Raw genomic sequence first — 25540 nt, 5'->3', positions numbered from 1 at the left:
TTCCCACAGCCTTGACATCAACTGTAAAGGACATGGAACTTTGTCAAGCACCTGTCTGCTGTGAAATACCTCAGCCTCTCTCTCTCTGATGCACCACAAGTGTATTAGGAGGATTGCTGCAAGAATAATTTGTCTTCTGGAGTCTACATTCCACCAAGCATGAAGGAAAGAGCAACTTTTTCTCCTCATAAGCTGACCATGCAGCTGTCTGTCTGAAAGCAGGAGAGCGAGCTCTCGCTCAGTAAAGACACTCAAGAATCGGCCAAATAAGATCAATGGAACAGCTAACATGCATCAGTTCTTGCACAGCTGGAACTCTCTGGTGGATAAAAACCTTCAGTAAAGTAAAAGCAAACTTGCTTTTATCAGGAGTAAAATATCACATATACAAACGGGCTCATGCTGTTGGGAAAAGAAAGATATTTCTTTTCAGCTTTTCATAGCAGGATGATTATTTTTCTTCAAAAAAGAACTGACTGGACTTTGAAGAAGCAAAGAGATGAAAAAAGACTGAAAATCAACCAGAAATCAATTCTTTTTTTTTCTTTAAATCAGCTTTTCCATCCTGATGAAAACAAAACCAAAGGAAGCAATACTAAAGCCTAAACAACATGGTTCTCCAATGTTTAAATGTGGCCAGGAAACCAAACCCTCCATAATTTGCACAGTATGTCAGGCATGGGCCTCAGTAACTAAACATTAACTTATCTCCAAGCATATACTTAAAGCACACAGTGAAGTGATGCCAGCAACCCTGTTACAGCAAGGCAAGGGGCAGGTTCTTACTTCAAGTGTGAACAGTGCTAAAAAATAACCTAGAGACTTTGCTTTTTTCCTCCAGCACCAGTCCCAGGACTTGACAATTTGCCAAGTAAAAAATTTTGATCTTAAGCAGCTCATAAGGAGTTTCATGTTCTGTTCAATCCAACTTCTAAGTACACCTGACTGCAAAATACCAAAACTACATAAAATAAAAACAGCTCCTCTGTTTCAAATCCCAAAGCTTAAGAACAAAATGTGTCGGCTCATAAAAAGCAATCTACAAATAAATGGCTTATCTTGGAGGCACGAGGTCTGCACAGACTACACTTATTGCTCACCTAAGATCAGCCAGCATGTGAACTAAATTAAACTTTAATTACAGGTGGGTCAGATCACAAGTTCTTACCTTTGGATGGATTTGTGCAAGAACACCACTGCAGTGCCTGAAAAACGGGGCAAGATGCTGCGTGCTTTGGGGAGAGATAAAAGCTGGCTGGTGACCTGCCTGGGCCCATCGTGGACTTGTGCCTGCAGGGCTTGCTCTTCATGCCTGGTAAGGCGAAGCTCACCATCACAGAAACCCAGACACAGCTCTGTCCCTGTGAGCAGAGGAGCTGCATGGGGAAGTGTGGACATCCCTCCTGTGAGGGTGAACCAACAAACAGGAAAGCTGATGAACTGGGTAATTGGGCATGCAAATGAAACTTGGGTGTCTGCCAGTTGTTTTTTCTGTGAGGACCAAAGGTTTAGAAGGTTTTTGTGCTTTGAAAGCCTGTAGCAAATGTGAACATGGAGTTTAGGGAAATCACCCTGGCTGTATGGCCGGATTGTTGACTGTTTCTCATGGCCCCATCCCCATGCCCTGTGCCAGAGAACACGGTCGCCTTTCTGAAGCAGATGTGGATTATCACAAGAACACGGGGCTGGCCAGACCTGGGTCTGGGTGATAAGGAGCCCAGCACAGCAGTGTGGGATCAGACAGCCTTGGCCCCAGATGCAGGGAGACAAAACTTGCTGTACGTGGCAGGAACCAGACAGGCCAATAACACACCACCATGGCAAGGGGACAGACGTGCTCCCCTGCTGCCAGCACCTCGCTCCACACACATAGACCCCAAATCCTTTGTGCCAGAAAAGTGAGGCACAGAGAGGCTTCACTCCCCTCACCAAGCAGGAAAGCCTCTCTCTGCCTGCTGCAAGTTGTGCAGACAGCCCCAAAAAAGCCATATCAGAAATCCATCTGACAGCTGCCAAGAGGGACAGCTGTGTCCTGGGGCTGAAGCAACAGCTGGGCTGAGCCAAGAAACCTCCATGTAACCACACAACACAGGGTGAGAAAGCACTCTTCTCAGATCCTCTTAAAACAGGAACAAGAAAGTAGCAGCACCAAGGGCAGATGTTAAGTGTGTATTTCCTGCTTGAATACTGTGCTCATCACCCCATCTCCCTGGGCACAGCTGGATAAATGCACCTTTCTTCCTGTGAAAAGCTGCTCCCACCAGTCAGAAATGGACCATTACTCCCCAAAAAGATCCCACTGTATTTCTGGTGTAATAGAAATCTTCAGTTTAGCTGCAACATCCACTCTTGGAAATCCCAGACAACTAAGGGAACCTGGAGCTGGCAAATGGAGAAAAGGAGGGCTGTAACTCTCCTCCTTCTCCATTTTGATATTATGGTCAAATTGCTCTCTTCCTTACAGGCCTGTATCTTTCCACCAGAGGGATGAGGATTATACAGGAACTCCTCCATTGTATGTGTAAGGGATTATTATTAACAACTGTTTCTAAATGATTCGTTTGCTAGAGCTCTGCAAACAACTTTGCTCTGGCAGCAAAAGCATGAAGGGAAATCCAGGGAAATGGAATGAAACCCTAAATACTATGCATTCCTCTCACATTGCTTCTTACAGAAAGGTTCCACTTCTGAGGCCAAAAACCTTGGTGTTGAAAAACTTCCTTTTTTGAGGAAGTCTACAAAAAATATTCTGTGTTGGTTATCTCCAGTTTTCAGGGGTTTTTTCAATGGTACAAGTCCACTTGCAGCAACTTTTATTGCCATTTGTGGCAAAATGCCAGAGCTCAGTTCGAATTCCTCCAGAACCTCTGGTTATTTTCTGTACCAAGATTCTCCTTCAACAACACACAGCAATTTTCTTCATCTGCTTTTTGATATGTGGATGCACAACACATGCCCTGTACATACTCATATCTGTGAGTGTGTGCATTTGTTTTAACACAGAAACTTGAAAATGTGTTTACTTATAGCAGATATTTGACACAATTTTTGTCTTAATGGTCCAGTCTGTATTTTTGATGCTTGCAAAATAAAAAATAACTGGGGGGAGTTAGTTGTAAAAGGCAACAAATGAAGGAACAGAAATGTTCAGAGGCTCACTGAAAAAGCCCTGCCAGAGAGTGCAGGCACATGAATGAAAACAGAGTTCTTCCTACAGAACTCACTCCAGACTCAGAAAGTGACACAAGCAAGGTGGGACAGTTATCTTCACTTTAAGAACCAGCCATCAGCTTCAAACCCAGAGGTCAGCCTGTCTCCTGGGCTAACTGCAGCCACTGCCTGGACACTTTTTATTCTATTTATGAATTCACAGGTGGCAACTCCCCCTCCCCTCTAACAGTCACATTTTACTGTCTTTCCACACTGGGATTTCAGAGATGGGGCCTTCATGGCTGCTGGTTTGGGGTGACTCACTGGGAAGAGCAAGGCTACAAGGAACAAGTGCTACTGGAGCAGCTGGTGCCCAGGAGAGGGTCACTGCCACTCTGGCCACCTGCTCTGCAGCCCAGCCAGCAAACATAACTGATGCTTCTCCCTGTGCTCGTGTCTGCCTTCCCTATGGCTCTGAAGACTCTTGGAGCAAAGGAGGAGCTGCTGTGGGTGCTCCCTTTGGCAGCTTGGCTGGTAACATCTGGCAGACAGACAGAAAGGGCATTGAGAAGCAATAAAATTTAAACAGCTTTTGCACTTGCTTGGCAAACTGGGAAACCCTGACCTTACTGCTTGGGGCAGACATGTGGACCTCTGTGCACTCTCCCTATTAAAAAAAAGGGATTACCGCCTTCCCTTCCCAGATTCTTACAGCTAGGGTTGGATTAAAAACAGAATTTCCTTCTCCAAAGCCAATTTCACAGTTGCAAAACATGTTTTCATCCCAAAATTGGGCAAAGAAAGCCTGTTTCAGATCCTTTTTTCCACTAAAAAAAAATTTGTAAAATACTCTGTTGAAATGTTCCTTTTTTGATGAGTGAGATTCTCTACTTAAGTCCTTTGTATAAAATGACAGCAAAACATTGACCTCACTGAAATGAAATGCCACAATCACCCACCATGGAAATTTTGACAGGATCAATAGGTTCCCTGTGAAACTGTTCAATTTTGTTGAATCAGCAAATAGAAATCAGAACTAGAACAAAACTCTGACCTTATTGAAACATTCAGCCGTGACAATTGCCCATCAAAAGTGTTAACAGATCAATAGATTCTTGCAAAACACTTGATGCTGCTGTTCCAGCTGCTTTCCAGCAAGCTGCAGGTGGGCTGTGTGAGCAGGTGGATGGAGTCCCATCCTTGGGACTCCCTCTCCCTGGTTACAGGCAGAGCACAAACACAGCCAAGCCGGCTCTCCCCAGTGTCACCTTCTCAGGTGGGGGCTGAGCCCCAGAGCCCACCACATCCCAGCCAGCCCCTTCCTCCAGCTGCCAACCACTTCACAAGCAAGCTCACAAGCTCTCTTTTTCTCTATTGCTTGATCTTCTCCACCAAATGCATGAGTAAGGGAAAACCCCAGGAATCCCAAAATTTCCTTCACTCTCCTAGTCTTCTGCTGACAGACTTAGGGAATTTTAAGATCCTGCCCTGAGTCCAGGGAACACCCCACTTTCTGGGTGCCTTTTTTAAAGCCATCAGCCTTGTGGAAGTAGCTCTTGGAAGTAACTCTTGCTGGATCCCCTCCCATGATCACTGCCCTTGGCCATGCCTTTAGGAAGCTCCAAGGAGCTGCCCACATGACAGACCTGAGATGAGATGAGCCATCAGCATTCCTGCCTCGGGGCACAAAAGCACCTTATGGCAGCTCTGCTGTCCCCTCCCCATGGCTGGGGCAGAGGACAGTGTGCCTAAGCCCTGACTAGACATGCTTAAGGCTCACTTGCCAGAAGGGAAACCAGGAGGGTGCTCCAGCACCTCCAGCCAGACAAATCAGACCTGGAGGTTATGGCCAATGGACAAACCCAAACAGAGACAGCCTTTGGGTTCACCAGTGAGTCATCTTTCATTTGATATCAAAGCCCAAGATAAATCTTTTTTCCAGAGGTCATTTGTCCATGCCTAGATGCATGTTTGTGGGGAAGCTTAAGACTTTGAAAAGGAAAACCAAGAACTAAGCTGGCTTCCAGACATCACTGCACAACAAAAAGCAACACCTTGAATCATTACCTAAAAGACTTCCCAAAGTGATTGCAGAACCAAATAGTGACACACAGCTGAGATTTCCTCTTTGCTATTTCTTCCTTGGGTCATGTTTTACACTGGTTTTCAGTGCTGATGGGGGGACTCAGTTTACTCACCTGCAACTCATTTTTACCTCTCCTCTGAAACCAAGCAGCAGCAAAGCCTTGAAGGACACAGTCTTGTGCTACACTGAAAACAGAGTTTTCTTGCATGAAACAGAAAGTTTCATGGCCAAATGAGATAAAAGGAGAAGCAAAGAGGAGGATGCTGTAAGACCCACCTACACAAAAAGCAATCATTTCAACCCTCCAGGCCCTATAGAATCATGGCTTTGTTATCTCAAAATGAGTTTACTAAGTTTCATCACAGCAGGGACCAAGTTCAGCGCTCAAACCAGAACACCCAGGTTTTCAAGAACAGTTAAAAGAATAACATTACACAGCAGAGAGATCCTATTTCCTGAACATCACATACTCTCTCCATCCCTCAGTCTGTCAGGGATTTGTGCTAAGACTGAAAGCTTTAGTGATGGCTGTGTCCAAACACAACTTTTCTGGACTGGATTTCACTGTCACTGCTGTAACAACCTGACAGCCCAACAGTGTGACTGCAACAGCCCTTCTCTGGGGTTCCAAGAAAAAGCTGTATTCACAGCCCCCATACATGCATTACTGAGGGAAAGTTCCTGTCCCCTCACCTCCAAGAAGGGAACTCCTCTGTGACCCACCATGCTTTCCCCAAGCCTCTGCTTTGGAATTAGGGACTCAATCCTATCACCATCATAACCCCTTTGAATATGAACTCTGCACCTGCATTTACAGACCAGACCAAGAAACAGCTGTCTCCTCTGAACTTCAGATATTACCCACAGCCTGAAGCTCACTGGAACATCCCTGGCCTGTTCCTCAGCTCCATCCTGCTCCATGCTGCCAGGTGACACAGGGATGTAACACCAGGATGTGCTGGGCAGCCACCACTACAGGCACCTTCCCAACTCTCCCAGGTGTGCCTACTCCTTTTTATTTTTTTGGCAATTTTCCTTCACCTCCCTCCCCTCCATTCAACAACAAATCACCACCACAGCCAGACCACCTACTCCCATTCCTGCTATTCCTTCTTAACATGCTGTCAGGAACTGCTGGTCCTTAAGAAAGGTCCTTAATTGTTGGTTCTTAGGAGAGGGAGAGGTGAGCTGAGGACACTGAGTACATGGCTGCCAAAGGAACAAACCAGACTTACTTTCTATCCAAAGGGAACATACTTGTCTCGGGGGAAGAAAAGGACATTAACCTGAATTTGTAAATACAGTTCTGGGTTTGGGGTCTTTTTTTTTTTTTAGAAAATCTTTTTATCTTTATTGAGACATCCACTTATCCAGAGAGAGCAAACCATCTCTCAGCTGAAAAACTGGACTCATAAAAGCAAAGCAAACAATCAAAATAATTAAAAAAAAAAACCCACTCAGTTTTGTAATTACCGGGATATCGACTAAGCTCAACTTTCCAGCCACTTCACTGTAACACACACAGGTCACCTCCCTTATTCTTGTGTTTGTACCTGGGTGCAAAGCACAAGGAAATGCAGCTGGAAGCCCAATACTCAAAGCACCATCTGGATGCCTGCCTCGTTTGCCTGTGTGCTCCTACCCCAGACAGATCTCAACAAGACATGGGATTTGAGAAAAACAAAAAAGGTGAAGTTTGCAACTTTGCAAGGAGGAGTAAAGATACACTAAAACACTATCATCTAATTAGAAGTGCTTCCAGATAGATTTGGGGAATGCAAGTCTTGTCTTTGAAAGATGCAGAGGTAAGAAGGGAAGCTCACAAACCTACAGAGCATCCTTACACTGGACTATGTTCAGGCTATGTCCTCCATGGAATTACAGGGCTGCGTTTCCACGTGCACATCTAAGAGGCAGGCAGGCATTTGGGTGAGGAGACTGGTAAAGTGTTGGAGAATTAAAGAAAAAAGTGTGTGTGAGGGATGAGAGGAGCTGCCCAGCCCTGCCCTGCCTGCAGGAGACAGGCACCAACAGGCAGCAGGGCAGGGAAGGTGCCAGGGAAAGCCTGCCCTGCAGCCGGCACCCAGGAGCCGCTCTCCCTCCAGGCAGAACCAAAAACGGGCCTAGGCACCCAGAACTCCGAGCAAGCCTCGACTCATCCTTGCAGCCACCCAGGCAAAATTAAAAACAAAGCGGGGAGAAGCAGAGCACCAAGCCTACACCTGACCGGGCTGCGGGTACTTGGGCAGAGAGCCCTGTTTCTGGAGAAACCAGGATTAGAATGAGGAGGATGGTAAAATGAAGGAGATAAAGAAGGAGGTTCAGGAGAAGGAGAAAAATGAGGGGAAGGTGCAGAAAGAAGGGTGAGAAGATGCAGGAGGACAAGAAGATGAAGGAGGCTGAGAAGGGGGAGGAGGGCTCCCGGGCTGCAGCGTGCAACACTGCCGGGTCTGTCATCATCCTCGGGCGGCGGGAGGGCGGGGGAAGGAGGGGAGCGGGGCGGCCTCACCTGATGAGGTCCAGGAAGGAGTCCACCGTCTCCTTGCTCTTGGGTAGCGCGCCCGGCAGCCCCAGCTGGGTGTTGAGCGCGGAGGCACCGGCGCCGGGGCGAATGATGAAGCCGAGGGCGACGGCGAGGCCGGAGGCGAGCAGCGTGGTGCCCAGGAAATAGGCGACCGCGATGCCCCCGAGGCGGCCGAGCGAGCGGGTGTCCAGGCTGGCAGCGCCCGACACCAGGCTGCAGATCACGAGCGGCAGGATCACCATGCGCAGCATCCGCAGCAGCAGCTCCCCGGGGAAGGCCAGGTAGGAGACCTGTGCCGGGCTCAGCTCCGCGCTGCGCACGGCGGCCCCCAGCGCCACGCCGGCCACCACCCCCGACACCGTCAGCAGCACCAGCGCGTTGCGCCGCAGGAACCCGCGGCAGCCCCGCAGCCGGGCCCCGCCGCCTCGCCGCTCCTCGGCCGCCGGGCCCTCGGCATGGCCGTTCCGGCCGTGGCCCGCCTTGCCCTCACCCGCCGCCGCCGCCGCCGCGTCCTCCATGCTGCGCCGAAGAGCGGCTCCGCGTGTGCCGCTAGCGTGCGGCGCTTCAGGCACTGACTGAGCGGCGGGCCCGCCCCGCCCAGTGCCGGGAGCGGCGCCGGCCCCGCCCGGGGGAGGGAGCTGCAGCCCCCGGCCCGCCCCGTGCTTGCCCGGCCCGGGCTGGCTCGGCGCCATCGCCGCCTCTGGGCCCGCGCTGCTCCCCCGCGCCCGCCGTGAGGCCCCTCCGCGGCCTGAAGGCCCCTCCGTGTCCCCGCGGTGGCCCAGAGATCACGCGTGTCTCCCCACGGCTTACACATATCCCCATCACCTTCCTGTCCACTTTTGTGTCCTTGTGGGTCACACTTGTCCCTCCATTGTCTCCCCTCAGTGTCCCTATTGTTCGAACACACCGCTGTAGTGTCCCCATAATTCACCCGTGTCCCCTCAATCAGGTCCCCTCGGTGTCCCAGGGCTCACATGTGTCCCCTCTGTTCATGTCCATTTCCCTGTGACTGACATGTGTCCCCTCACTGTTCCCCCTCATTATCATCACAGTTCCTACACACCCCTGCAGTGTCCCCATAGTTCACAGATGCCCCCTCAATGTCCCTACAGCTCACACATGTCCCCCTCCCTGTTCTCGTGGTTCAGGAACGTCCCCTCAGTGTGCCCATGGCTCACACATGTCCCCCTCAGTGTCCCCATGGTTTGCATACATCCCCATCAGTGCTCCCACAGCCCACCTGTCCATTCAGAGACCCCCTCAAGTTCTTCACAACTCACACATTGTCCCCATCAGCGGGGTTCACCTGTGCCCTCAGTGTCCCCCTCTCCTCTGCAGGAACCTCTCACAGAGGCAGGAGCCACTCTCTGCACCAGGACAGGTTGTGTCTGTGTCCCCTGTCTACATGATCGAAGCCATTCAGCAGGTCCGTGGGTTCATCCAGGGACTCTGAGCACCCTTCCTTGAGGAACCCATGTCTCACTTCACAAGCTGGTTGTCTGAGGAGCAGACAATGTCAGTGATGATACACAGAGCTGAAAAAGGGCACTTAGGGCTTTCAAACCCACAAGAGCCTCGTGGGTGCACCAGTGTCATGTTTGCTCACAAGGGCACTTCCAGGAGATCCAGCTGGTGTTTGGACTCTGTCAGGGGCTCCATTTCAGCTCATTCCCTTGACATCAGCAAAGCACAGCCTAGCAGAAAACATGCTGTGAAAACAGCCCGCCACACATCTGCTTTTCGAGTAGACTGCACTAATTAAGGTGACTGACAGGGTGTGATGCAACAATAATCCCGATTTAATAAGACTTTTCTGTTTTCCAGTCTCATGGATAGGCCTGAAAATCGCTATATCATGGCTGGAGCTCCTGGGAATTGTTTGTGTGTAAATAGGTAACAACACCACTGACAAGCAGCTGTGTCCACCACCATCCACTTTAGACCTTGATGAAAATTCTTGATTCGCTCTTGCTCTGAAATTAAACTCATGATACCAGCACATTCTTATTGATTTTGTATTTTTTCCTTGATAACTTTCCCTTTGAGTAACACTTGGTTTGTGGAAGTCTGTGAATCAATGTCCCATCAAATCAACAGATGTTGGAAACAGAGACTAAACAGGAAAACAAGTACCTGCAAACACTTTTAAAGACATACAATTCCACAAACCTCAAAAAGAACAAAACAATTATGAAGATCTTTTAAAATTAGGTTTGAATTTTTTTCTGCAAATAGGTTTGTGAATAATAAACAAGTTACTGTCCAACATAATTGTTTCTTTCTCCATCAGAAGCATTTCTAAAATGGTTTTTAATTAATATTTTCAGAGTGGTCTTTGTGAAAATGTCATGCTTCATTTTATCCTTGCATTTTTCCCTGCCCTTCTCTCTTGATCTCACATTTTTTTTTCTTTCAATTTACCCATGAAAAGGGAAAGAGAAAAGCAGAAAATAAATTACAACAGAAAATTATAAAATAAATATAAAAACATGGAAATCTATTCCTTGTTTTGGATGAGAAGAGATTCTAAAACCGAACAACAAACATAAATGCTGTTCTCTTGAGCAAACAGAAAGCAAGGGGAGAAATTCAGGAAAGTGTAAACAAGAAGAACGTATTAAATCAGAAAAGTCACTGATAGCAGCACATGTATGAGACCAGTGCAAGAACCAACACAGAACATTTTCCACCATATGACAGTGGACTCCTTCTCTCTTGGAGCATCGCCTGTGTCCTTGTGGGACTGAGCTTGCTCAGAGCAGTGCCATAGAACAGCCAGGGGGCCTGCAGAAACACACACCTCCAGAACTGTAGATCCCAGTGAAAGTTCTTGAACCCATGCTGAGGCTGTTCAGTCATAGCCAACCCTTCCAAAACAACACTTTGACATAGGGATGCTGGTGTCAAGCTTCCTTGTCAATGAAACCATGAGAATTCCCCCTAATTTCCCCTTCCTTTTTCCCCCTCTCTTGATTGTTTAATTCAAATACTGATCCAAGCAGTTATCCTTCCTCACTTGACATACCTCCAAATGACAATGCTTTTGCCAACAAGAAGACAACAGAGCACATGAACCTCCCACCACACAACTGGACATCATCCCAAAGATGTTCTAGGCAATGCTAACTGTTTTTCCACTCTGTGAGAGTTCATGGATGGCTGCAGTGATTAACCCTGAAGCCCGCTGGCTTATTCAGTAGTAATCGTTGACTGATCCATTGTGTCATGTTTTCATTTCAGCGCTTGTAGATCTTGGGAGCTTTCCAGTGAGTGAGTCTGCATGCTTCCAATGTCCACCCTGCTGGTGCTTCAAAATTAGGGATTTTGACTTTCCCTCTTGGAACCTGAAGATTCTTTTTTTGGCTTAAGTGGCTTTCAGCTGCACAGGGCTAGGGTGCTTCCTCCAGAAATCAGCAGAGGGATCATGAACAGGCAACAACAACAAAACAACCAGAAAAAAAAATCCAGTTACTTTTAAATAAATTTTTAAAAATCCTTTTGCTTTCAGTGAAAAAACAGCCAATATAGTTTTCACCACTGGCCCAGTAGGAAGATGTCATGCTGTTTTCCAGTCAAATTCAACTTGATACCAGTTTTTGATGGTAGGTATTTGAATTCTGGACTCAGTGGAAGGAATGAAAAAATCTTAATGGCTGTAAGGGAACCAGGATCTTCCCTTCTATGTTTCATCTGCACATCAGTGCAGAGGGATGCTGATAATAACACTTGGAAATGTAGGATTGTAATGCCCCTAGGAAACAGAGGTGATTGTTTCTCACACCTGTGGAAGGTCAACACAAAGACTGGAAGAAATCAAATTTGAATTTCTTTGCTAGGGGAGGAGAGGACTGCCTTTGAAGAGCTGTTTGCAGCTCCCTGAGTCTCATGCCTGCTACATACAAATCTCAGCAGCTGGCACAGGTTAGAGTAGCCCTCAGGCCACATTTCCTACAAACCTGCATAGCGGCAGGAGTGCAGAGAACACTCATTGTACCACCTCTGCTTTCCACGTCTTCCTGCTGCTATTTCCCTGTTCCTAAGACTGGCAAGGTCATCTGCAGCTTTTTCTTTGGGTCTGGCTGCTGTTTGCTCTCTGTTTTTGGGAGACCCAGTAGAAACATCAGCAGGATTCTAGATAAGTCATCCATCAGGCATCTCCTGCAACTGCTTTGATTTGAAGTAGTTTGAAGACTGATGCCTCAAAGGCTTGGTGGGGAGGAGGGAACAAGATGAAAGGGAAGACTGCAAGAAGGGGTTGCATTTTGTAGCCATGTTTTTCCAGACAAGCCTGAATAAAGGTGCTCCCAAACTTCCCACCGGAGATGTGCTGGGCAGCCTGCAGTGTCCTAAGGGGCTGTATTACAATGTGGCCTTTTTCTGAGGAGGATTCATGAAGAGCACATGGGAGAGTTCTTGTTTTCTACTGAGCAAATGAAGTCCTCAGAAGAGCCACAGCACGGGAGCTGAGGCAGGAAGGCCCAGAGCACTTTCTTGGTATGCAGACTTTAGTTTGGCAAGAAGACTTTGTTGGGCCTGAGATGCTGAGCAATTTGGAGCGACTCCAGCCCCGTTGCAGAAATCCTCTATGTCTGCATCTGGGAGGAACATGAGATGTGTTCCTTGGCTCTTCCCAGTGCCCCTGGCCTGCTCACCTCATTGCAAGCTCAATGCAGGACCAACCCCCCATGTATGGTTACCTGGATTTACCAGAATGAGCCAGATTTCAAGACATCTGAAACCACAGAAAAAAAACCCTGGCCTCCTGTGATGACAGAACCAAAGAATATTGCTCTGGTCCTGCTTCGTTTAGGTTCCTGGCCAGCAACTGAAATAACACAGTCCTAAACACAATCCTACCACAGTGTCACATGTTGATTCAGCATTTCTCCAGGCTGGGTACGTGTTCACACCTGATCAAAAATATTCTAGGCAGGAAAAAAAAATGTTGTCTGTAAATGCATTTTCTATTAGCAGAGGCAGGCAAGGAATTTTGCAAATACCACTTGCTTGCCCAAACTCCAACAAAATATAAACTCTGCAGACAGGGATGGTTGACCCAGGGTAAATATTTAACTTTATCCTTCAAAGGTACATGCAGTTTTACCAGAAAGAAGATGAAAAATATATAATAATACCCACACACACATACCTTGTTCACTCTAAGGATCCTTTGAGGGCTTTGGAAACAAAGTTATACTGAGGCAAGAGTAATTTTTAAACTGTGTGTGTTGTTCCCTTTTTCAAAACTATTATAATATGAAAACATGAAGAAAAACCAATCACCCCCCAAGAACAGTACAATTTTTTTCCTTCATAAGCTCTCTCTGAGGTTTTTCTTTGAGTTTAAATCAAGAAAAAGTAGGGAAAAGTAGGAAAAAAGGGCAAGAACAAGAAGAGACATTCAAGATCTTGGATATGTGACAACCTGTCCTAGCAGGGGACATTGCCTCTAACTGGTGGGTGAAATTCAGGGTCAGGGTTTTCAAAACAAGCTGGGCTGATCTGAAAACAAGCAGTGAAGCTTTGCTGCTGAAGAGGCGAGGGAAGCGACCAGAGCGTCTCAGCCATGGGAAGCGTGCTTGAATGAAGAGCTTGAAAATGCTCCAAGTGCCTGCTGATTTTTCCCATGGTAGTGGGTTGATAAAGTGCCTTGCCACTGGCAAGGCACATCTGAGGGTTTGCCTGGCATTCAAGGATCCATACACAAGCAAAGCATGCATTGATTCACATCAGTCATATGGAATATGCTATAAAAAAACACATTAGGAGGGAAAAAAAAAAGCGTGAGCAATTTCTGAACGCTGATTGGGATTCAGTAGCTAAAAACAACAAGGAGAATCTCTATCCTTACGTATTTCATCCCTGATTACAGTATGACAATGAATACTGTATCCCTATTATGGGTGACAGTAAACTGGGATGACAGCAAACAGGAATGACAAAGCTTCTGCCAAGAAACATAGGGGAGCAGGCAGCTGCCCTCTGTCCACTGTAAGGCTGTCTTCCCATGGCCCCAGCTCACTGCAGGATGTGACAGTGGCCACACCAAGGAGCTGTGGGAGCCAATGTGAGGACCAAGCACATCTGAGAAGTAACTGGCAAAGAACATAAAGGTAAGCAAAGCAAGAATGTGGTATTTTCAGAGAATGCTTTCCAAGTATCCAACAAACTGCATAATTCCAGGTGGTCCTTCCATTAATTTTCCACCTGGAAATTTGTTTGCTGTGTTTTTTCAACACCATCATCTCTTTTCCAGAGAAGTGGTTAATCCTCTGCAGAGCTCACTGTATGCTTCTGTTGCCCTCTGCACCTCTCCTGATGGAGACAGGTAGCTACCAGGACTGCATCCACTAAAATTCTCCATGTTTGCTACAGTCTGTGAGATACAGATTTAAGAAGGTTTTACAGCCTTCTGCCTCTGTCCTCCAAGGCTGCTGTTCAGCCACCAAGTGCAATTCTCTCCTTCATGAGGAAGGGAATTTGGCATTCTGGCTCAGGAGACATTATTAGGCTCATGAGTCTAAAAGGTTGTAGGTCTCTGAGGCTGTCAGTCCTTGAATTTCTGCTCAGAGATAATCCCAGGCAGCTCCTCAGTGGAGGTTTCTCTTCAGCCAACCTGCCCATGGTTTTGGAAACTCACAGAAATACACTTCCTGTGAGATTTCTACCCTTCAGCAAAATATTCAGTGGAATTGCATGTTGGAATCAAGTGCTGTTAATGAGGGACTAGATGGAGTCAAGCAGAGACACATCTCCCAGTGGATGTGCCAATGTACCTGGCTAAAACTTACCTTTATGTTCACTGCCGTCCCCGCTCTCTGTGTGACTCACAAAACAGTTCTCCTGATCTGGGAGAAAGGGCTGATGCAGATTTTTCCCTTTAATCCTGAAAAGACCCATAAAATATTTGGAAATACAGGGCAGTCACATATATCTCAGGCAAACAGTAAATGCATGCTCAAAAGAAAGGAGAAACACAGAAACGTGTGTGATGAGTCTGCAGGTTAGTATGAAAATAACCTCAAAGTCTTCAACATCACAGCAGGGTGTTGCATTGCCACTCTCTCCCTTTTCTCCCAACGTTTACATCATGGAAAATGAGCTTTTTGCTGCTAAAGTCCACCGTTTCAGACCCATTTCTTAGCTAGACCTAGGAAAGTACATAGGTACCTGATGTTTTTCTGGGGCTTGTAGTTCTCAGTGATCTCAAAGCCTTTGAGAATCTGAGCTTACTTTATCTATTGTACAATTTTCAAAGCTGCCTAGGCTACTGTATGTGTGTGGGATACCTGCTGGGAGCTCCAAATGCCCTTTTACTTGCCTGAACTGAAGCAATTTTAGCTCTCTAATGAAGCAGCATCATTATCAAAACCATAAAATCATTATATTAGGTGAAACAAAACAAACAACAACATACCTGTGCAGAGTAGATTACACACCACTGTGACTATGTAACACTCCTGTTACTGCAGGTTTTGGAGTAATAGCCCAACTGGGATTTAAGATAAAAGAAACAAGGCAGGAGGAGTGTGAATGTTCCACCTACCTGAGGTCAGAGCCAAGACTGCATCAGGGAGTGCAATTTACCCCTGGCACAGTGAAGGCAGTCAGCCCCAGGGTGAAGTCCCTGATCCTGCCCTGGGGCTGCTGATCTGTGGGACACATGTGCCTCTGGGGGGAAGGTGAAGAGGTCCTACTTAGCCTTTTATCCCCAGCTTGCAAAGGAGATTTGAGAAAAGTGAAGAGAGGCAAAACCACCCTCCACTCCTTGCTCACACGCCACCTGTTTTCAGAGGTGACAGAGTGGCTCTATTGGCAGCAGAGGATATGCTGAGCAGAGCCACCACATCTTTCTGGTGGATAAGGAGAGGCAGCAGAGGCGGGTGCTGGAGCACACTGAAAGTTTTTTCTGAGTGCCACAGGAAAGGAAGCCATTATGAGAGTGTGCTAAAAGCCTATTCATTGCTAAGGAAAGGGTTGCTGAAGAATGTGGGATGCCTGCCGAAAACTGCCAGCCAGAGCAACAGAGAGATTATTAAAGCCCTTTGCAAAGACCCCCGTCTCCTTCCTTTGGCAGTGGCAGCTCTGGACATGGAGTGGTTTTGCCCTACCCATTGAAATCCTGTAAATAGCTGTGTGCATGGAGGCAGGAGCTGGGTCACAGCTGAGGGCCCTGTTGGTGTGGGAACTGTAGGTGGCAAACGTGGCTGTGCTGAGCTGTGCTCCTGCTGGGAGCGGTGCTGACAGGAAGCTGGGGCTTTGCTCTTGCCCTGAATCAGCAACTACCTGTTCTGGCAAACCTGACAGCTGTCTCCTGCTTTCTCTGTCCCATTTTCTGCCTTCCTTGCCTGCCTGCTCTTACATTTCTTTCTTTTACCACACCTTAGCTTTTTATCTCCTCAGTGTTGTTTGGGATGAGTGCCTGTGAGACAAACCCTAGCCGAGGGGAACCCATCCAAGGAACAAAGCCTCGGAGAAACGACTCCTACAAGACAGGCTCTTTGCTCTCTAAAGTGAAGCTGATCCTGTGAGATTGGGGTGCCCATAACTATTTTGTTTTAGGACCTGTTGTTCTCCCTCCCTGCACGCACAGCCTGGCGGGAGTCCTGTAGTAGTAGGTGCTGTACAGACACACCAGGGAAACTCCACCCAACAAGGGTTTCTGCAGGATGAGTAGAGAAGTGGAGGCACAGGAAGGTAGAGACATGCCCAGGGTTACTCAGTACACCCAGCTCCTTCATCTGCTTTGTCCCATGCTGTCCCCTCTGGCACCTGTATCCCATATCAGGATGCAATAGCGCAGCTCCAGGCTATGAGCATTGCTTTCCTGCCTCTAGGAGTGGCATGGCAGGGAACCAGCAGCAAGGAGGAGGTGAAGCTCTACCTTCTGGGGGTTGAGATGATATATTAACTACTCCTGGCTTCAAGAAGACTACAACATGACTGTTTCCATACCTAAGGGTTTAAAAGTCATGAGTCAGGTCCCTCCAAAAGCATGAGACTTTATGGTTTCAAAAACATGAGGTTTGAAAGAAAAGCAAGTGCATGCTCTTAATTTGCCTTTGGTACTGGAACTCTTGGATCATATTTTTGAGGTTTTAGCCCAAAAATCAGTGTTTATTCTGCCATTTGGTTAGGCAACACAGAGCATCTTCCTTGTCTGCTTATTCAGACATACTCATGAGACTTTTCAGAACCTGAAGTCTTTGAGCCCTCTGACCCTCTGTCCACCTTCATTAAATTTCATTGATGTGTTCAAGTTGTGAGGGAATCAGCAACTATGCCCACACATAGTACCCTTAACTAAACCTTGTGTCCTTAGAAATGAAATCTTCTTGGAGTGGAGGAAAGACATGGAAATACTTCATGTGTTGGAAAAGCAGCTCAGAGGCTGGACCAGGAGTCTCCCTGGAAAGAAGAAAGCACATTTAATAACCAAATTCAGCTGAAGCAAAACCACAGAAAACAAACTGCCTGCATAAAGAATTTGGGGGAAGAGCCAACACTGGGAAAGTGGGAGAAAAAAGCACAGGGTATTATTTAGTTCAAGTAAAAACAGAGCAGTGCATCTGAAGAACATAACGGGGAGGTGCATGTTACAACTGGCCAGGATGAAAAGAATCAGAAAACAAAGAAGGAGAGGCAAGGACAGCTTTAGGAGTAATAACAGGGAGATCAGATTTTCAGGCAGAGCTCAGACATGTCAGCTAAGTGGAGCCTTGTGAGTGCTGCATGATGCTTAATCCAAAAGGCATCCCAAATTCCAATAACAATATCCACCTCAAGCCAGCAGATGCACTGCTTCACCTACAGCCTTGGGGCTCAGAAAAATACTGGTGTTTGGAGGTTTGCCCTTTCTTCTCTGCATCCATCTCAAATCCTGACTTACCTTTGCAGGGGCCACAGCTCCTAACAAGGCAGGAAGGGAGATGTTCAGCTGGGCCCAGCTAATGAAGGGTCAGAGATCTGCCTGCCAAAGCCTCATGGCATTTTCACCCCAGTGCAACCTGGAGATGGATGGCTGAGATGGAAGTACAAGTCACTTTGGTCTCTCTGCTTTACATCCTCAGAATTAAATGAAGGCATTCTTAAAATTTCTTCTCTAGGAGACTGTGTGCACTGTCAGGAAGTGTTCAGATCCCCCGGTGCTGCAGCACATTTATGCAAGTGGTGGCCGGGCAGTACTTGGTCCCTTAATGATCTGGTACTGAGCAGGAAGACAGGGGAGCAGCAAGGGTTCTCCAGGATGTGCAAAAGGATGAACTATGTGAGGGAGATACTCAAGGATATAATACTAAGGATGATTCCTGTGAGTCTGTGATGGGAAACTGGCCACCCCTTGCTGCCAACTGGAAACAGAGAAAGTGTTCAGGAAAAATTTTGAGATGCAGTCTGAGCTGAAAACAGAAGCTAATAGGGACAGGAGATCACTATGGTGGGTCTTGCAAGGTAGGTGGGAGGTAGGAAATTCCTCCATGATAAAACAGCAATTCCTCCAACTTCTGCTCAATCCAAAGTGCAGCATGAGCAGCCAGGCACTGCCGTGTCCCACCCTTGGCAGCACAGTTACCTGTCTTGTTGATTCAGTTCATTCTCAGTGGGACAGGATGGGGCAGGATTTGGCCCTTTGTCTCTAGATGTCTGTCCAACTGTGGGCTTGCAAGCAATGAACCGTAAAAAAAGAAGAGTTGACAATTAAATGCTCAAAATCTACTAGGACTTTGTCCAGAGTGGGCTAAGCAAACAAGCGCAGATGGGGCAACCTATGATCTGCACAGTTACATGAGCTGTACATTTAAGGGTGTACTTTATGCTGCTTAATTGCTTTAATCATACTAATTTATGACCCAGGTTTCTTGCTTAATTAGTGAAATGAAAAATGAAAAGTGAATACATAGAATTAAGTCTTGACTTGTTAATTTGGCTTATAACCTCCATTACTGAGCTGGGAGAGCTGTGTTCATTTGGTGTCTGGATGTTTAATGTGGTTGTTCACATGGTTCAGAAAAATGGTGAGGAATCAGCAAAGAAAGGGATTGAGCTGATCAGCAGCCCTCAACCTCAGGGCCTCTCAGGGAAGGCTGAGTCAGTGACCATATGATGTCCTTGGAAGGGCCATTTTGGGTGAAGGGAGATGCAAACTTTTGAGGTGCTGCTGCTGTGCATGACACAGCATTTGCCTGCACATCTGGGGTGAAGTTCCCACTTCATCCCCAAATGGTTCCCCCAGAACTCAGCATCTTTCACGGGAGAGCGTCACAAGCCAGCTCCAGCAGGTTCTGGATGCATTCTTCTTCATGGGACATTGACCAGTGTTGTTCCCACTCATGTGGAACAGGGCAACACCATCTCTCATGCCCCCAGGAGCCCAAAGAGGACCTCAGGGAAAATGGCACAGAATCTTCCCCGCATTAGCATTTTCAGACAGGAAACTGTTTTCAAAGAATGAATTCTAGTCATAAAGTGGAGTTGGTTTTTTCCCACTCTGAAACCAATCTTTTTCTAGATGCAGAGGGTTGTTCCCACCATACTGTAAAAGAGGAAAATTAATTTTTAAAAATCTGATGCAAATGCCGCTGTTTTCTTTTGTCCTCCTCTTTTTTCTTTCTGCTGCTTTTAATTTTTGGACTTGTTCTATTATTGAATAATTGCATTGGCTAATTGCATTTAAACAGTTTTAGCAAGATTGGGAAATTAAATTCAGAGCAATTGGGCTGAAAATGCACAGAATCTGGTAGAAGTATTTCACAAGAGGCTGAACTAGATAAACAAGAAGGGATGTGTTAGTTTGTGTGAGGGTACACACACATACTTAGGGTACACGGGTCCAGATCCCAGAAAGGAAATGCCATATTCATGACTCTGGGCCCTTCCCCAGGACCTGGAATCAATGGAAAACAATTTCAACTGGCAATGGAGGGAATTCGATTTTCATTAACACCAGATAAACCAATTCCAGAAGTGAAAACCCCACAAGTATCTTAGGAGTTTCTCTTGTCACTGTATCAGAAGCCTCACTGGCAAATATAGCTATTATTTCTCAATGCATCCAGTGAAATACAAATTTCCAATAATTCAAATTTCTAATAATTAAAAGGTTGCAGCCTGGTGTGTAGCTGTACTCTTGGCTCTCCTGTAGCCAGCAGGAAAACGACAATTTTCTTTTAATCTTGGGCATGTTCTGAAATTATTTCTTGGGACCTTTTCCCTCACCATGTGTGAAGCAGGTATCCAGCAGGAAGGGACATGGGACACATGTCCCATGTTTTACCCAGCTTCTTGTTGCTGGCTCCTTCCCCACTCCTCCCTGTGGCTGCTTACTTCATGCAGAGTTTCCTCCTGCAGATCTCAGGCGTGTGGGAAAGCTGGTGGGAAATGCAACAGATTTTGGTGAAGGTTTTCCCAGGCAAACCCAGCAGCCCCAGTGATGGAGCCCTGTGCACTTCTCATGGCAGTGCTGCTTCTCAGGCCCCACAGCACACAAGAGGGAGGAGTTATTTCCCCTTCCTAGCCCTGTGCTTTGGTCCTGGTGAGGAAATGAAATCCTCTCATTTTCTGCTCAGAGGGAAGGAGCAGACAGGAATTGCTTGTCTAAAGCCCACCAGCAGCGTCTCTAATGTAGTTAAAGCAATTTGCAGAGCCTGGAATGAAACTTGCACCAGTCTGCCTATTTACCCATCCTTCCTCTATCTCTCTCTCTCATCTGAAAGCAAGACACAAGTTTGTGAGTCACAAGCAGACTAATTTCAGAAAAGCCACTTCTGAGAGCCTCTGGCCCCTGGATGAGACACTGGCCCCGCTGGAGCAAAGCTCCCCCCAGTCCCAGCGAGGCATCTGACTGAGATAAAACAGGGCAAAGCACTTCTCATTAAATGACCCTGGCTGAAATCGTTTCATAAAGGGCATCTTATTGACGGCAAGGACTTCAGGCCAGGGCTGTGACTCTGCCACACCAACCACCATGTCCACACTTGGCGTGATGAGGAGTGATGGTGAGCAGAGCCAGGAGAACAAGTCTGAGCCAAGCGCTTCAGCCTTGGGCTTTTGCGAGCACTGCCGCCTGTGTGGGCACCGGACAGGCGCAGGTCTGGGCAAAGCCTGGCGGTTCCCAGCTCCAGAGGCACAATTTCATTTTGCCACTCAAGGCATGTGGAACTGAGGCACGTGATGAACGGGAAGGGGATGGTGGGGACAGATCTTGGGCGATGGGCTTCTGCTCCCATTGGAGTAAGAAAGATGGGAGACTGGTGGGGGGAATCTCAGGGGAAACTCCAGAACATTACAGGACACCTCCAGCTCTCACATAGATGACAGGGCCATACTTGCCTGACTTGCCATAAAACCTCACAGATTTCACTACCAGTGCAGATTTTGGCTTTTCCACCAGCATATACAAAACCCATAAGCATATGGACAGCAACCACAGCAGCAGGTGGTGTCTCTCAGTGCTCTATTACACTGCCCTTCCAAGCAGAGAAGATGTTGTGAAGGACAGGGTGAGGGTCTGGCCCATGTGGTCTGGCCCCCTGAGCCCCAGGTCCTCTGCAAGAGGGAGCAGGGGAGTTCATATTGTGTGAGGTCTTTGCCTGTTTGGATCCTGTGGTGTACAGAGTCAGTGTGCCTCAGGGAAACTGGTGTTTCCTCACACCCAGGCATCTCCCCTGGGACAAGAACATCTTGTTTTTCCCTCCAGCCCCACTAAGATGAACCTTGCTGGAGCTACACTGCATTGAGATCTGACTGATGTACAGACACTGTTGAGTCTGAAGTGCTGGCATAAAGCCCATGGAGTCATTTACTTTAAAATAAAGAAGAGCAGGGTATGGCTGTGAAAGGAGACACACACTGTGTGCACAGAGGGTTTGGGATTGGTCATGTGCCAGCATCATAGCAGCTGTCATCCCCTGAGGTGGACATAGAGACAAAAGTCACCTGCTGGTAGCCTGCAAAAGTGGAATGTGCTTTGCAGTTGCCAAAGAGGTATCTTCTGGAAGTGGAAAAAGCAGGACTCTCCCAGCACATTAATGTCCTTTTGGTGGTGTAGCACTACTGGGGTCTGCAGTGAGTGTCCACCATGTGGCACCAGTCCTGTGTATGCTTGCCCAGCCTCTCACTGCACCTCAGAGGGATTTTACAACCATCTGCTACTCTCCCTGCATGTAGGGACTGCGTTTCTGAGTGCTATGAAAGTCTTTTCTCTAGTCTGGGCCCCCAAAAGGAGCACTGTTATTCTTCCAAAGGCTTCCTCCAAACATCTAAGAGAACCATTAGTAGCTTTCTGAGGTCCTGAGGGGGCTCTCTTTGGGAAAAGAAGCTTGATCCCATGTCACCACCACAGGCAGGGTCACCCTAAGCCCTCCTGGCTGCCAGCACGAGCACAGGCCCCATTACATGACACTGAGCATTTCCAGCTCAGCAGTCTCACTTTGTTTGCATTTTATTGCCCAGGCATGACTTCTATCCCTGCTGATGGATGTGTCCACAGTCAGTGTGCCAGGCTGGGCACAGCCTGTCCTCTAAACTGACCTGAGCTGCTGCAGGCACAACCAGCAGCTCCTGGGGTCACACAGCATTTTTGGCTTAGGAGATGTTTGTGTTGCAGTTTCCTCACTTGGGTCCTCAGCTGCCTCAGGGAAGTTGAACTGGCCAAGACTGACAGAGTGGAAGGGCCCTCGAATAAAATATCCTCCAGAGAGATGGTGCATTGTTGTTTTACAAACCCTCCTTCAGCAGGCTGCCACATTAACTTGGGCCACCTGACTAAAGTGTTTTGCTCCTATTTAGGGATCATTTTCACTAGGGTGAAGCCCTAGTGAAAATGAAGATGCACCCCATGTGGGTATCCCTCCTGTTCTATCTGAAGAACCAAAGAGAAGTTTAATTCCCCTACTGACCCCTATAAACTCTGCTGTTTTGCTTTTGTGGACTGTGCTACTGTTGAAACCTGGTCCCATTCCTCTGCTCAAGGGGCAGCTTTCCATTGAACAGATCCCAGAGCCCCAGAGCTGCAAACTCTGAGCAGCTCCCACCGTACACTCTCTGCAAGCACACAGAGCAGAGGCAGGAGACACCGACACCTCCTGGTATCCTGTATCACTGGGAAAAGAGTCACCAGCCACTGCCTGAGAAACTCTGCTTTGGGCTATACCCAACACAACACACTGGGCTTTGCTGCATGGGCCCCCTTGGAACCTGGTCTTGCTTTGAGGTGTCAGGAGATTCTGCATTTTTGTCATGAATATGTGGTTGTTTTCTCATTGTTTCTTTATCAAATCGTGGTTTCCCTGCCAAGTTGTGGTTTAGCTTAAAAAAATGCATTCAGCTTTTAAATACAGTTTGCCATACAGCTCAGTGTTTGCTACTACTGCAGAAATTTTCTTAATTTTTTTGAGAACAACATTTTCATACGAGTCCAGCCCAGCTGGTGACCCCAGCAATTTGGACAAACATTTCTGTGTCCTTTCCCCTCATGATAAACATGACTGTGCCATTGCTCAGAGACTCACAGACCACACTCTTACTGTTTTTCACATGAGGTCCGTTCCATTTGGCAGAATTTTTGCAATGGGAGTTAATTAGGGAAAGCTTGCTGATGAGAAAATACTCAGGCAGACGAAAGGCTCAACCACCTCCCTTGCACCGCTAACAGAAGTGAAACCCAAATAAAAATGATTGCAACAGATGCCAATCAAGTTCCACATGTCTTCTTATCAGGAGCAAGTCACGACACTGAGTCTCAGTATTTTGAAGTTGTACATGAGACAGGGACTGTCACAAAATAACATCATCCTGGAAAAGTAGACTAGAAATTATTCTCCACATTAAAAAAAAAAATGGGAGGGGGAAAAGCAGCACTCTTACTTGATTTATCCTAATAAATACTTATTGTTCCTTAAATAATAGAAGAAGTAATGAAGAGCATAGCTCAAACCAAGCTCAGCCTTTTGGAGAAAATTTACCATTTCTGGTTTTCATAAGGAAGCATCCTCCAGTTCCCATCCTATGAACCTCAGCTTTCAGATGCTGTCGGTGCTGACCTCCCTTGTCCCTGCAGAACCGCAGGGCTCAAACCTGGAGGATGAAAGCAGTGGAATAAAGGGAGAGCCAAGCTCTTCTGATTGCACAGTGCCACCCACTGTCGGAGACACAGACGGCACAGGGGCCCTGCGCGGGATGGGCGGCGCTTGCTGCTGCCATCAGTAACAAAGATATTTATCCGAGATGGATCATTCCGATGGCTAAGAGAGCCAGACGTCTGTAAGGCGGCTCTCTACATACAGTAGGACATATACACACGGATATGTACATACTGCTGGGACGAGCTGTGTGTGTTTATATATAGATAGAGATATAAATATTCAATAGATATAAATCTACATCAAGAAATGCCTGTGTGCCATTCTGAGTCTTGATGGGTCACAGAAAGCTGAGCTGAAGTGAGTGGGGGTCCAGCGAGGAGGAGACCTTGCTGGAAAGCCTTTGGATGGGTCTGGAGGTCACAAGTGTCTGGTAAAATATATCATTGGGTGCCAGCCCCCCTGGGTGGCCCGCAGGTGTAGAAGGGATAGTCAAGGAGATGGGGAGGGGATGGAGATGGGTGGTGCAGGGAAAGAGGGACCCATGTGCCTGCTTCAGTGAAGATGCTTAATTTGTTTTTTGCAATAGATACATATTTTGATTATCAGCTACTTATGTGTATCAGGATGGATGGAATTATGTGGTGAATATCCTCTGTATGGACAGTGGAAAATATTTCACTAAAAACACCACGTCACTCTCTCGGTTATGCCATTTTGCATCTGCAGAAGGGAAGATATTTCCAACAGTTTTATGAGGAGATCAGACCAGAGCATCCCAAGACCCTTCAAGCCTACAGAACTGTGTATCCTGGGAAAAGACTGAGCTGTGTTTTTCTATCCATCCACCAGCCATGGCCAAAGGCAATCCAAGCAGCCGGAGAGCAGGGCGTGCTCTGGCCAGCAGGGAGCTCCTGCAGGATGGTGTTCTCTTCTGCACAGACGCCCTTGGAGAAGAGATCTTTCATTAAGATTGTCATTTGTTACCGTTTCCATCTCCACAGAGGCTGCCTCCTCCTCACAGGCAGCATCCCCAGGGAGGGAGTGCTTGTGAAATATTCATACATCAGAAGAAATTACATTTGTAAGCGTGGACTGCGAAGCGACAACTGGCTGGAGGGGCGAGCAGGGAAAAACAACAGGAGAGAGGGAGGGAGGAAAAAAAGGCAGAATGTGGGAAATGGAAGGTGAGCTGTGATTTCTCCCTGCCAAAATGCAGCGAGGAGCTTTGTGGGCTCTGCTGGGTTCATTTGTGAGGGCATGTGTAGGGAATAGATTTTCTCCTCATTCGGGGATGTCTAAACAGCATTCGTGTTCATGCTTCTGTGAGGCTGGAGATGAACCTCACCCAAGCATGTACCAGGGACAAAAATGCCCCCTAACTACTGGCAGATCTGTGTCATGGTTTGAATAGTTTGGGCATTTCTGCAGGGTCTACTCCAGCTTTAAAGAACATTTTAAAAAATCCACTTTGGGGAATTTTTGGTGAAATGGGATTGAACAGCAGGAAAAAGGCAAATCCAAGACCATTTAGCCCTGCATCTTAGGAGACTTCAGGCCCACGATCAACAGGAGGCACCTGAGTGCTTGGTGCAGCCTTTGGGTATCTCCCACACACAGCTGCAAATCTTTTACATGCTGATGGACCACTAATGCTCCACAAACACATTGCAAGAACTCCTTGACAAATACATATTCCCTCTT

At 47.2% G+C, this 25540-nt stretch overlaps 1 protein-coding gene across 1 annotated transcript in view; it reads right to left on the bottom strand.

Moving 5' to 3' along the window:
- SLC1A4 (solute carrier family 1 member 4) overlaps positions 1–8278 on the bottom strand; it is a 33784-nt gene extending 25506 nt beyond the window's left edge. Inside the window, exon 1 of the mRNA XM_059469693.1 lies at positions 7746–8278. Coding sequence (XP_059325676.1) covers positions 7746–8278 — 533 coding nt within the window. The remainder of the gene's footprint in view (positions 1–7745) is intronic.
- Positions 8279–25540: the final 17262 nt, after the last annotated feature.

The sequence above is a fragment of the Ammospiza nelsoni genome, chromosome 3, assembly GCF_027579445.1.
Source record: "Ammospiza nelsoni isolate bAmmNel1 chromosome 3, bAmmNel1.pri, whole genome shotgun sequence".
NCBI classification, from domain to species: domain Eukaryota; kingdom Metazoa; phylum Chordata; class Aves; order Passeriformes; family Passerellidae; genus Ammospiza; species Ammospiza nelsoni.
The sequence above is the reverse complement of the archived record's forward strand: the minus strand, read 5'-3'. Positions and strand labels throughout refer to the sequence as shown.